The sequence below is a fragment of the Penicillium subrubescens genome, assembly GCF_028828155.1.
Source record: "Penicillium subrubescens strain IBT 31985 chromosome Unknown utg000007l_segment0_segment0, whole genome shotgun sequence".
Lineage (NCBI taxonomy): Eukaryota > Fungi > Ascomycota > Eurotiomycetes > Eurotiales > Aspergillaceae > Penicillium > Penicillium subrubescens.
This window is the reverse complement of record NW_026643157.1, coordinates 2,749,597-2,761,790: the sequence shown is the minus strand read 5'-3', so window position 1 is coordinate 2,761,790 and position 12,194 is coordinate 2,749,597. Positions and strand designations below refer to the sequence as shown.

The window sequence follows — 12,194 nt, the reverse complement described above, 5'->3', positions numbered from 1 at the left end:
GTCTAAATAAGCTTCCTTAGTAACTTGACCCTAATTTCCGGAAGTACAGTAGTTTTCGAATTCAGTTTGACCTCACATTCTTGACACTTGAGTCCCGGAAATTAAATCCTAATTATGAGAGTTTTTATTGGATGTTATTTCAAGCCCTTCATCTTGACCGCTTTCTACAACAATCACTGTATTTTACAATACCTTTTCAATACCATGGGCAGTGTATCTTACACGAAACTAGCGGACACAATATAATTAACTGAGGTATGCGGCGTCCCTGGCCAGTCGATCTAGTGCATCCTTTCCTAGATTGTCCTAGTACAAGTACAGAGATTTTCAATTAAGGGGGATTGACATTTTTAGTGTTTATAGTTGAGACCCTTGCTCTTCACCTTGAACAACAACTATAAAGTAGTTAAAGTAACTTATTTACTAGGCCCTACTGAGTCACAGGTCCTTCTGCGCAGATATTTCCAATCTCAAAACCAGCCGCACATTAATCGCTTCAGAAAGTCAGTTCAACCAATTTCGGCCTTCGCTCTTCAATCCACTTATGTACACCATGAAATTTGTCTTTGCCTTGTTCTTCTTTGTCGCCACTGTCCTTGCTCTGCCTCAAAATGAAACCGGAAATGTTTGTGCGAGCAAACAAACCGTGGTGTGTAAATCACAAGGAGACGGTGGTCTAATCGCACTAGGCAACGTTCTGCCTGGTGCATTAGGTCAAAACTGCGCTGCTGGTGACGTCTACTGCTGCTCTTATGACGACGTTCAACAGGTAAGTCGCTACTTAGCCTTCAACGATGAACATAGCGACTTACAGGTAGCTCGACAGTCTGGCCTTGTGAACTTAGATGTAGAGGCTCAATGTACTCTTAATCGTGTTCTTTAAGTGACTTCGCAGCTTAAGTTTGGGGAATCCTTATCGGGAGAGCCAGATCGGGCCGACAACGAATGGGAAGCGGAAAAGATTACAGGAGCCATAGAAATACAGAATCGCCTTGGCCTACAGTATGAGTGAGTGGTACATATGTACTATAGCTTTAATCAGTTGCCCCTTACTTCGCAAAGGCGTAAATAGAGCAAACTACAAGATATATAATATGACCGTGGGCTTCTAACATGTTAGTCATCACAATCAATATCATCACTAGTTACCCGAATCGATTCTGATTGAATCACACCTAACCTTCAGCTTTTGTGCTCCAGAAAAGTACGTGAGTCTATAATGCTCATGTTCAAACGGAGGCTGAACGTTACACACAGCCGTATTTTCTCTAACCTCATCACCAACAAGCACGCAAAGCAGAGAGAATAATACATATTGCCACTATGCATTTTTCTCGGCTCTTTTCCGCTGCCTTGCCAGCACTGTAGTCGCTCAAATTCCTATCGTACGTCGCTTATCATCTCTCCAAGCGGGAGATGAGTGGGTATCTAACTTACTTTAAGCAGGCTATTATTTACCTTGACCCTGGATTTGCAGGGCCGTCGCAGCAAATCAGTCCCATAGGAGAGTGTGACGCTATCGATCCCAATACTATGCCTCCTGAGGTCGGATCTATCCAAGTCGCGTCGGGTATCGAGTGCACCGCTTACTTTGACACACAATGCCAAAACGCGAATCAGCACCTCACGAGTACCCAGTCCAATATCCACATATGGCGGATACATTTTCCAGGAATGAAGTTGCAAGAGTGTAGAGGTATAACTGATTTCGAAAACTACCGTACACAAGCATGTAAATTGAGGGGTTCTAGGAGCCAACCACAATCAATGCAATCAATATATGCAAACGAGGTTATATCTCGATGCAGGGAGATCAGTCACCACGCAGCATTCGAATTGCTATGAATGGTACCCCGCAATCTACAAATAAGATCGATGCCACTACGAATCACCTGTACTCGCCCTGGACACGATAGAACCGGAATTTTGAATCTGTTTTTGTTTCTGGATTCCCATAGTTCTTTTTGGTCGGTCCGACTCCAAGTTCTGTTGGCGGTTTATCTTTTCTTTGCTAGTTACCCACTTCGGAGGGGAATTTTCAAGAGACAAAAGGAAAGAGGAAAAAAAGTATAGCACATCACAACCTCGTTTGTCGCATTGAGCCCATGCAAGCACGCCAAAAGGACGTGTGGATGTAGTAAAACACCAGACCAAACCAGAGAGACCAGATTCCCACAAAATCCACCAGCCAATTCGCGCAACCTCATTTCATTTCTCATATAAACAGGGGTTTTCTTTTTTGAATATCTGCTCATTTCTCTCCATCTCTCTCTCCCGTTCGGAGATCCATGATCGACTTCCAGGGACTTTCATTGTTGGTATGGGAACTGATTGTAGAATTCAATTGTTCAAGCTGAAAATAGAAAGTCACGCAACCAGAATCACCCCAAGAAAAAAAAGTTCCATTCCGACCCAAATATTCCCCTTCCATATTCGATCATCAAAAAACGTAGTAGAGTCACGGCAGTCGAGTGGTCGAGAAGGGGGAATGAAATGGGGCGGCGCGGCGGTTGAGGTTGAAGGAGTCGGAGGGGGAGTTCAGAGGTACGGCAAGAAAGAAAAGTGGGGACACAGTTTTGGCCGAAGAACGATCAGAGAAACCGGACGCGAGGGATATGCGAGAGACGAAGAGAGATGAAAGACATGGCGCGAATGAATTGTCGTTTTTTGGGGGTGTTTAACGGAGACGGCGAGCCTCACGCTCGGACTCGAGCAGGCAGAGAATGTCGTCAACCCTGACTATTGTGCGGGAGTAAATGAGTTAGCGACTGATATTTCGTGCGGTTCGTGTATGAATTTGCCGAAGAGAAACAGAATGTCCCATCTGGTTGTGTTGGATCTTCAATATTTCCCATCCCGGTGTTTCCCTCCTCTTTCTTGATCCTCCAATAGGTGTCTTTTGTTTCGCTCTTCGGCATTCGGAGATGTGAAATAGAATTCGGAATCGCATACCTGGGCCCTTGACGTTACGGATGATGGAACGGGAGGTGTCGTCCATGAACTCGACGCGGACCTGGGTGACACCACCACGGGAGCCTGAAGATCACGAAAACCACATATTAGTACTCGTTCGATTCTCAGAAATTGCGCAAGTTCGATGTGTATTTTGTCTTTCCGGGCGATTCAGGGGCGTAGTGTGCGACCCCCGCGGATCTCGAATTTGTGCGGAGCGGAGCGGAATAGAGCATCTTCTTTGATTCTCTCAGGGTAGGCACGTACCGGTGCGGCCGAGGACACGGGTCACCTTGACGAGCTTGACGGGCTGCTTGCTGGAATCCATCTTGGAGGTGGGTGGAGGGCGTTGAGCTCGGACGACGAGGTTGGAGGGAGTTTTGGGTGGACTGGAGGAAGAGGCGGATGTGAAGATGATTTTGCCTTGTGTGGGTTCCAAATTACGCGAGGGCTCAGGGCTGCTGACACCTGAGCCGCCAGGCAGGAATATGGGCAGCCTTACCTAAGGTTCCAGTCAGATGACGATGAGTCAGCGTGATCTACCGTGACACCTGATTCTTCAGGCATAAACAATTTTCTTTCTACTCGGAAAATAGTTTGGATACTTTTTTGGTACTTGCAAGTTGAATGGTCGAATGGGCCATAGTCAATGATCAAGTCTATAGAATGAACAATTCATCCTATTCTCATCGATTATCCCCCTTTCATCCACGTGCACGAGTGTATCGTCCTGCTTGACCGTAGTAGAATAGCCGTACCCTGGTCCGCAGCCAGTCCCGCTCAGCGTCACCGGAGGACTGCCGTTCTGCCCCTCCAATTTCTGCCGCAACGAGCTCCGGTCTACGTTGCGTCCTCCCCTTTCCCTTCCAATCTCCATTGCATTCCCAGCTTCAATTGCCTCGAGTCATATCTCCCTTCTCTTGCAATTGACTTGATTTCTTTGTCCAACTCATCCTTGTTGGCCTTTCCATCATCTTCCAACCTCTGTCCGATTCCGGAGTGCCCCGCGCCGCAACTTTCTTATCACAATGGATCTCGTCAACCAGTGAGTCACCAAACAAGACGACCCTTTGAAAATCATATACTAATATTCAATTGCAATATAGCTTGGAAGGAAGACTCCTCTTCGCCGTGCCCAAGAGCAAGTGACCCTCTACATCTACATACAGACCGTCATGACTCACTAGCCATGGGCGCCAAAGAGTCAACGACACGAAGCAATATCAGGCGCAAAAGAAGTTGACCATCACAACTAACACCACATTTCCTACACAGAGGGCCGCCTCCAACAAGCCACCCTTGACCTCCTCGCCGGCTCCGACATCCAATTCCGCCGCGAGACCCGTCTCGACATCGCGCTGGTCAAGAACCTGCCCATCGCACTCATCTTCCTGCCCGCCGCCGACATCCCAACCTTCGTTGGCGAGGGCCGTGTCGACCTTGGTATCACCGGTCGCGACCAAGTCGCCGAGCACGACTCCACCCTCCCCGCCGGCGAGACCTCCGGTGTCGAGGAGATCCTTGACCTCGGCTTCGGCGGCTGCAAGCTACAGGTGCAGGTTCCCCAGAAGGGCGATATCACCGAGGCCAAGCAGTTGATCGGCCGTAATGTCGTGACTAGCTTCACCGCGCTGTCGGAGGCTTTCTTCACCAAGCTTGAGGGTGTCGAGCCCGGCACTAAGCTCCAGACTAAGATTAAGTATGTTGGCGGCAGTGTCGAGGCTGCTTGCGCTTTGGGTGTTGCGGATGGTATTGTGGATCTTGTCGGTACGTATATCGAGTGTTTTAGCTATCGTCTCTACTCTTTTCTACCTGTCGTCCATATTGCTAATACTTTTGTTTGCGCAGAATCCGGCGAGACCATGAAGGCTGCCGGCCTCAAGGCCATCGACACCGTGGTCGAGAGTACCGCCGTGCTCGTCAAGTCTCGCGATTCCAACAACGATCTCCTCAACCTGATCACCTCGCGCATTCGCGGTGTCATCACCGCCCAGAAGTTCGTCCTGTGCCAGTACAACATCCCCCGCTCCGAGCTCGCCGTTGCCTCCAAGATCACCCCCGGCAAGCGCGCCCCCACCATCACTGCTCTCGAGGAGGAGGGCTGGGTGGCTGTCAGCTCTATGGTGGAGAAGAAGCGTGTTGCTACTGTCATGGATGAGCTGATCAAGGTCGGCGCCACGGATATCTTGGTTCTGAACATTGCCAACTCGCGCACGGACTAGACTGAGACTGTTTGGTCTAGTTCTGGCTAGGTCTGTGCCTTGTTTCTAATTTTTGTCGGTTTTTGCTTCGTCTGGGGTTATAGCCGGATTTTCTTTCTTCATGATTGGTTGCGGATTGTCGTATTCTTAAAATATTTTCCCTGATGATTCTTTTTTGCTTGGTATACACTTTGTTCTTTATTCATTTGTTTTTTTGCCATTTGCCATTGGTTCTTTTTTTCTTCGGGCTCCTGATGGATCAAAAAGAATGCGGTTGAGATTCTTCCCTTGACAGATTACGTATATAGAGCATTGGGTCATATAGCGAGATTGAAAAGGAAAAAAAGACTTCAATGTCTTTGTATATGCCTGTTTGATCGTTATGACTTCTATATGTCTTGCGAGTAAATGACAAGATGAGTAATTAATATACAATGGATCCAAACAGAACTCTGAAAAAAGTGACAAAAGCATCCACCCCAATATTGTACATAAATCATAGCGCATAAGAAGGTGGTATCATCCAAAACACACAAAAACAAAGCAGGGGCGACTGTGTATCAAGCCCTTTCGCTGCAAAACATCAAAAAACCAGGGAATCTCCTCACAGAAGCTTCCTATTTCTGCAAACTCCCCAACCCAACACCCTCCTTCCTCCCCCTCATAACAGCCCTCAAACACTGCCCAACCCCCTCCAAATCCCCCAACAACCCAACATGCCCTCGATCACACTTAACCAGCCCATTCCGAATAACCCGATACCCAGCCGGCAACATCGCCGCCGAAGCAAGACAAACACCATCCCCCGCCGCAAACGCCAAATCATCATACGCGTCCTGATGCTTAATCGCCTCGCGGGAAGACACCCGTGCACCGTACAGCGTCGGCACGCTTTTCCCGTACAGCACTGCGGCGGGCGGGTAGCGGTTTTCTGCTTGGTGGGTGGGTTGGAAGGAGAGTTCTGATTTGAAGCGTTTCACTTCGGCGAGCGTGCGGTGCAGGTATTCCATTGCTGCGGCGCGGGGGATGGTTGTTGGGCTGGTGGCTTGGTTTGCTGCTGTGCTGCTGCGGGGTGTGGCGCCGGGGCCGACGAGGTTGTCGACGCCGCTGGGGACGAGGGTGTCGGTTGCTTTGTCGGTGGCTGTGGCGGCGACTTGGGATGGGTTGGGGAGGGAGTGGGAGTGGATTGGGGTGGTGCGATGAGGGTTGTGGTTTTCGTTGGTGGGATCATTGGTGTCTGAGAGGTCTTGGGCTTGGGCTTGGGGGGTGAGATCGGTGGTTTCGTCTCGTGGGCCCATGGAGAATCGTTTGCTGATGAGTGCGAAGTCTTTGAAGCGTGTGTTTAATGGGACGGCGGGGAGGACGGGTTTGATGCATGGGGAGAGATGGTATTTGTCCCAGTTGTCGGCGTTGAAGAAGTCGACGCGGTATTCCTCTTGAGTCCGCTTGTCGATAAAGCAATGGCCATCTTCGGGGAGGAGAGCGAAACTGGTGCGGAAGGTGAAGTTGACCTGCGCGGTCAAGACGCGAGAACTGAGCAAGACATCGTCGCCGTTACGTAGGGGACCGAGAATATTCACGCAGTGCTGTGGTACACCTGCGTATACGACGCCAGCGAAGAGATCGGGCCGCCTGTTCACGGCATGCCGAGTGATGAGACCGCCGAGACTGTGGGCAATGACTGTCGCACCTCGACGGGGATTCTGGGGCTGACCATCCGGAGCTGGCCGGTTGCATGGCAGACCTTCGAGGAAGGTGATGAGTCGTTGTGAGAGCAAATCCGGACTCAATCGCCAGTCATAGCCGTAGTCCCAAATGCGGAGGTCTCCCCGCACGGCATTGTCACATTTACGTAGGCGTTTCATCAGTCGTCGGCATACATCGACGGGACCGATGTGAGATAACACGCCAGAGGGGATGATAGTTTCCTCCATGCGCTCTTCATCCTCCCGGGTCAAACCCACCTCCAGGTCGACTTTGCGCAGATTCAGTCCCACCTTCATCGGTACCCAGAGTTGTCGATGAGGGGCTTTCGCAGAACGCAGAATTGAGCCACGGTATCCACCAAGAATCACAACATCCCCGGTCAATTCAGACATTGCCTCTTCAAAGATCGGATGAGTGGATTGTGTGTTATATCGCGGAGGCGGAGGAGGTGTCGCCGTCCGATGAGCAGATCCATTGATTCCTCGCTCGGTCGTGATATTCGTTACAGAGGGGAACGGGCGCGAAGTCCAGTCTGTGCGAATATCCTGTAGATGGAGAGAAGGCATGCTGAGCAGGCGACTGCTCGAATCTTGCAAACTATCCTTGATAGCCTTGAACCGGCTGTTGACCTGCGAGTGCACATTCTCATATCGCGGCCGCTGTTCTAGGGACGATGCAGTCGAGGATGCCCGCAGGTATAGCGACTGATCAGAGGAGGATCTCCGCAAACTCGGCGGTCGTCCAGGCATCGCAGCACTAGGCCGTCTCGAGAATGAATGTTTTACAGCAGAGCTCCCATCCAGCGTCCGCAGCTCTGAAATTGGCTGTGCATCATCACCCAACTCTTCATCATTGGCGGGAGCATTGGTTGTAGGAGATGGCTCTCGTCTTCGCCGTTCCAACGAACACGCCCTTGAATTGGCCTGGCTCTGTTTGCCAGACGCCACCGTCTGGCTGCGAGCGCGGTTATTCGCATTTGCGGAGCGGAACGGCAGTGATGGGCGTTTGGTCAACGAAGTCAAATCGGGCAAGAATTTCTTCAATTCACCCGACCAAGCGCGCGGCCGACGAGGTAGCGAGGTTTTCAGCAGCGACCGGGTAAAGCTAGTTCGCGAGCCCGATGCACTGGAATCCTTCGAGTCGCGTACAGCAACTGGCAATGGCGCCGAATACTCTCTGTGGGGACGATACGGCGTCGCGTGGCGCTCCACCGACGCAGCAGGTCTGTCGCTTCGAGTTGCAAGTTGGACTTGTTCAGCTGCCGCCAGCTCGGGCTCCACCGATTCCGGCTCAGCCGTGAGTTCCGAGACGAACAAGCCATCCTCACTGAGCTCGTCAGGAATAGGAATAGTGGTGAAATATCCGCCCTGTTGTTCCAGTACTCGGTTCTTTTCTTCGGCGGGTGTGGCCCGGGCTTTCATGCGGCTTTGCTCGCGACCAATACTCACCCCAACCACGTCGAGGGCGTCATCTTCGTCTACCTCCTCATTGGCGGTGCCGGGGAGGTGTTCGTCGCTATCGGAGCTGGAAAAGGAGGAGTAATTGGAGGGCGAGTCGGAGATGATTGCATTGGCGGATGATTCGGAGGACCACGATTCTTGCGGGTTTTGAGGCGATTGAATGGGTCGCGGCGTGTTGGCAGCACTTGCACTCGCACTCGTACCCGCTTTGGGAACTAGCAAATTGGAGTCGTCGGCGGGGGCAATTGAAGCCATTTCGAGGAGTTCATGAGAGTCGATTCACTGGGGTTTGTTAGGCCGTAGGCGCAATGTTGTCCAATTCAATGCGTGCCACGAGAAAAGGCGCCCAAAAGCCGGACCTCGGGCATATACAGTATGATGACGATGGATGCGAACGAAAAGAGTTAAAGTCCAGTTGCGGAACGGCAACTATGCAATGTGAAATGGGGTTGGAGCTTGCGGCTGCCCCTGATGCAAAACTGTACAATTTCTATACAAATCTGTACAACGAATTATCGAGTCATATGTAGGGGAGAGAGAACTGATGTCAATCAGGAAACGGGCGGATTATAAAGAAGTTAAGAAGCATTCTGCTTTCCAGCCGCAATTGGGGGATCCACCAGTTCCACCAAGCACAGCCTTCTCCGGGCGAGCCGAACAGCAAAAACTCTGTCGTTCAACAGATTAACACGTGGGAGTCGACTATTCCCGGCGGAGTAATGGATCATTGGATACGTCGATTCTGGATTGTACATGTTTAATGGTATCAGGCTAAGCACTAAGCATAAACATAAGCACTAGATTATCATTGTTGTACAAACTAGGATAGTAGGTAAGACAACAACTCAAGCATTGCCCAAGAGGGAAGATCAACCAGCACCGTGGATTGGGACCGGGAGATCGGTGACTGGCTTACTAACTTAGTAGGACTAACTCAGTACTGCTAAGGAAGTACGAGGGATCGGCGATTTTCGACACCATCATGACATCGGTCGCATCTCGATTTCTATACTAGTAAATCTTGTCTTTTCCCAGTTTTCCATCTCGGGGTCTATGCACCGATGTACTAATGATGATGAGATTAGAGAACATAAACAAGCTTTCGTTTATCCCCGACAAGGTACTGATCGTGCAATCCAGCCAAGTCGAGTATTTGTAGGATCTAAACTAAACTATACGCCCCACCCAATCGCAGCTGAGCCCAGCTGGTTCCGATCGGGGCTGCGTCGTCATCATACAGTTGTGACATGGAAGCTAAATGTCTATTCAACACAATTTTATACTCTTTTAGGGATATACACTATACTCTATTCACATCACACATACTATAGTACAGCATATCATCAACCTCATATCTACCGAATCCGAGGATCTCCCTTAGCAAACTCCCCCGTCCGAATCTCCCCCTCGCCCCGACGAGCAATCTCCTCATTCCGCGCAGCACCTTCTTCAGATCCAAACGTCCGATCAACAGCAGCATTCAGCGCTCCTCGAAGCGACTCTCCAGCACCCTGTCATCCCCAAAAAACCACACCGTTAACATCCACATCCAGGAAAAACACCAATTGACCGAAAATGCCCCTCCTAGAAAGGCCATTCATTCCCAATCACACATCACATCACAAACAACCAAAAAACTTGAACTTACATGAACACTGGCCCCAACACCCCTAACCTTCCGTCCAAGATCCTCACTAGCCCTGATCGCCCTCGATTCCGATGCGTTATCCGTCTTCGACGTCGCAGCCGCTTCTTCCATCTCAGCCCGCTGCACGGTACTCGGCGCATACTGGATCCGGTCGTCCTGTGTTGCCATTTGATCGTAGCTGTTTGACGGTATGTTCGGGTTATAGGTTCCTTCGTGGGGCTGGCTTGCTGCGGGTTTTGTTTTCGAGTATAAGGCGCCTGTGGCAGGGTTGTATCCAGTCGTGGCGGGATCGTAGTGTGATCGGGTATCTTGCGTGGGAACTGGGATGCCCGGGGCGCCGGTTGAGGAGCCTTGGGAGCCGCCGGCTCGGGGGGTTGTAACCATTGTGTAGCTTCTAGATTGTTGTATTGGAATGGATTGGGGAGGTAATAAGAGGTGCAGATATAGTTGTGGTGAGAGTGAAGTATAGAGTAGCTAGATCTCTTAGCTTTGTAGCTTAAATATTGGACATGACGTCAGGGTGAACTCATGTCTACAGAGTTATTGTGAACAGTTATTGATCTGAACATGGATGAATCATTAAACTGCTGAATCATCATGGACTAGATCTTATTCCCAAGGTTGCACCGAGCCCTCGATCTGCTTGGCATGTTGAATAATCTTCACCGTCCTCCCCGGCTACAGTTCAACTTCTCAGCCGAGGTCCTTTCCCAAGTTTCGCTCCTCCAGTGGAGCAGTTTTCCTAATCTGGGGTTGCTCCGATCGTCTTCCCCATAATCCCTACTTTTTCTCCTCATCCTCATGAATTTCTCCATGTTTTTAACTCCCCCATTTCCCAACTTCTCTCTTCCTCCTTAATCATTATTTTTCCTTCATATTCCCTGACCATCTATCCGCTACCACCACAATGTCCACCTACAAACAAATCATCTACACCACCACGCCAGACCCGGCCATCAACCCCTCCCTCACCAACGGCACCTTCAGCATCAAAACCGTCCCCAAACCCACCAATGTCCCGGCCGACCAACTCCTCGTGCGCACGCACTACCTCTCCCTCGACCCCGCCATGCGCCAATGGCTAACCGCCAAACGCTCCTACATCGCCCCCGTCGAGCTGGGCGCCGTCATGCGCGGCCAGGGCATCGCCCAAATCATCACCGTCGGCGCCGACCTCACCTCCAAATTCACACCCGGTGACTGGGTCGTCGCCTACTCGGGCTGGCAAGAGTACGCCGTGCTGGGCGCCAAGGAAGTCGAAAAGGTCGTCCTGCCACCCGGCGGTCGTCCCACGGACGCCATGTCCGTGCTCGGCATGACCGGGTTAACGGCGTACTTTGGTATGACGGAGGTGGGATTCCCAAAGGCAGGCGAGACGGTGGTTGTTTCTGGTGCGGCGGGAGCGACGGGCATGGTTGCGGGACAGATTGCGAAGATCAAGGGGGCGAAGAGGGTTGTGGGTTTGGCGGGGAGTAAGGATAAGTGTGAATTTTTGGTGAAGGAGTTGGGTTTCGATGTGGCGATTAATTACAAGGATGCCGATTGGAAGAAGCAGTTGAAGGAGGCTACGCCGGAGTATATTGATGTGTTCTTTGATAATACTGGTGGTGAGATTTTGGATGCTTGTTTGGCGAGGGCGGCGAGGGATTCGCGCTTTGTTATTTGTGGTGCCATCAGTCAGTACAACTCTGCGAAGCCGCAGGGTCCGACTAGCTTTATGACTGTTATTGTGAGTTTATCGGAGTGTGTCTGGGGAAAATGGTTGAGGAGAGCCATGCTAATCCGTGTTATAGTCGCAACGAGTCACTATGAAGGGCTTCATTGTCTTCGACTATGCGAAGAAGTACGGGACTGCGCTGCAGGAGCTGGCTTCCTGGTTGTCGCAGGGTAAGCTCAAGCGCAAGGAGCATATCGTGCCGGGTGGTATTGAGGGTGCGCCCCAGGCTCTGGTCGATTTGTACAAGGGTGTCAATACCGGCAAGATGATGGTGGAGGTTGCCCCTGTGAGCGAGGCCATCAAGGCCAAGCTGTAGAGCCGGCATCGAGTGTTTTGAAGTCATGTACATTTCTGTTTTCTTCATATCTTTTCTTCAAATATCATATCCGCATCTTATGCTGGTCTAGCTTCTACCAGTCATGGCCGTAACTCAAACATTGAAAATAAGAAGCTCCTGAATTTTCGAGTACTTTCAAATGAAACACTAGATTTTAACACTGTCTTTACCA

At 50.7% G+C, this 12,194-nt stretch overlaps 6 protein-coding genes across 6 annotated transcripts; 3 read left to right on the top strand and 3 right to left on the bottom strand.

Moving 5' to 3' along the window:
• Positions 1-553: 553 nt before the first annotated feature.
• On the top strand, positions 554-883 carry N7473_010761 (uncharacterized protein; the record flags this gene model as incomplete). Its single annotated transcript, XM_057156700.1, has 2 exons — positions 554-769; positions 815-883. The coding sequence occupies 2 exons, from the start codon at positions 554-556 to the stop codon at positions 881-883; spliced, it is 285 nt and encodes a 94-aa protein (XP_057005355.1).
• A 1,794-nt stretch (positions 884-2,677) lies between these two features.
• Positions 2,678-3,280, bottom strand: N7473_010760 (40S ribosomal protein eS28; the record flags this gene model as incomplete). The annotated part of the gene is made up of 3 exons (XM_057156699.1): positions 2,678-2,739; positions 2,953-3,036; positions 3,220-3,280. The coding sequence occupies 3 exons, from the start codon at positions 3,278-3,280 to the stop codon at positions 2,678-2,680; spliced, it is 207 nt and encodes a 68-aa protein (XP_057005354.1).
• Positions 3,281-3,980: 700 nt separating this feature from the next.
• N7473_010759 (ATP phosphoribosyltransferase) lies at positions 3,981-5,174 on the top strand (the record flags this gene model as incomplete). Its single annotated transcript, XM_057156698.1, has 4 exons — positions 3,981-3,997; positions 4,059-4,093; positions 4,228-4,719; positions 4,801-5,174. The coding sequence occupies 4 exons, from the start codon at positions 3,981-3,983 to the stop codon at positions 5,172-5,174; spliced, it is 918 nt and encodes a 305-aa protein (XP_057005353.1).
• Positions 5,175-5,770: 596 nt separating this feature from the next.
• Positions 5,771-8,575, bottom strand: N7473_010758 (uncharacterized protein; the record flags this gene model as incomplete). The annotated part of the gene is made up of 1 exon (XM_057156697.1): positions 5,771-8,575. One exon carries the CDS (start codon positions 8,573-8,575, stop codon positions 5,771-5,773), a length of 2,805 nt encoding a protein of 934 aa, XP_057005352.1.
• Positions 8,576-9,675: 1,100 nt separating this feature from the next.
• dprC lies at positions 9,676-10,352 on the bottom strand (the record flags this gene model as incomplete). The annotated part of the gene is made up of 2 exons (XM_057156696.1): positions 9,676-9,831; positions 9,969-10,352. 2 exons carry the CDS (start codon positions 10,350-10,352, stop codon positions 9,676-9,678), a joined length of 540 nt encoding a protein of 179 aa, XP_057005351.1.
• A 421-nt stretch (positions 10,353-10,773) lies between these two features.
• On the top strand, positions 10,774-12,014 carry N7473_010756 (NADP-dependent oxidoreductase). The gene is made up of 2 exons (XM_057156695.1): positions 10,774-11,697; positions 11,762-12,014. The coding sequence occupies exons 1-2, from the start codon at positions 10,876-10,878 to the stop codon at positions 11,999-12,001; spliced, it is 1,062 nt and encodes a 353-aa protein (XP_057005350.1). The 5' UTR covers positions 10,774-10,875; the 3' UTR covers positions 12,002-12,014.
• Positions 12,015-12,194: the final 180 nt, after the last annotated feature.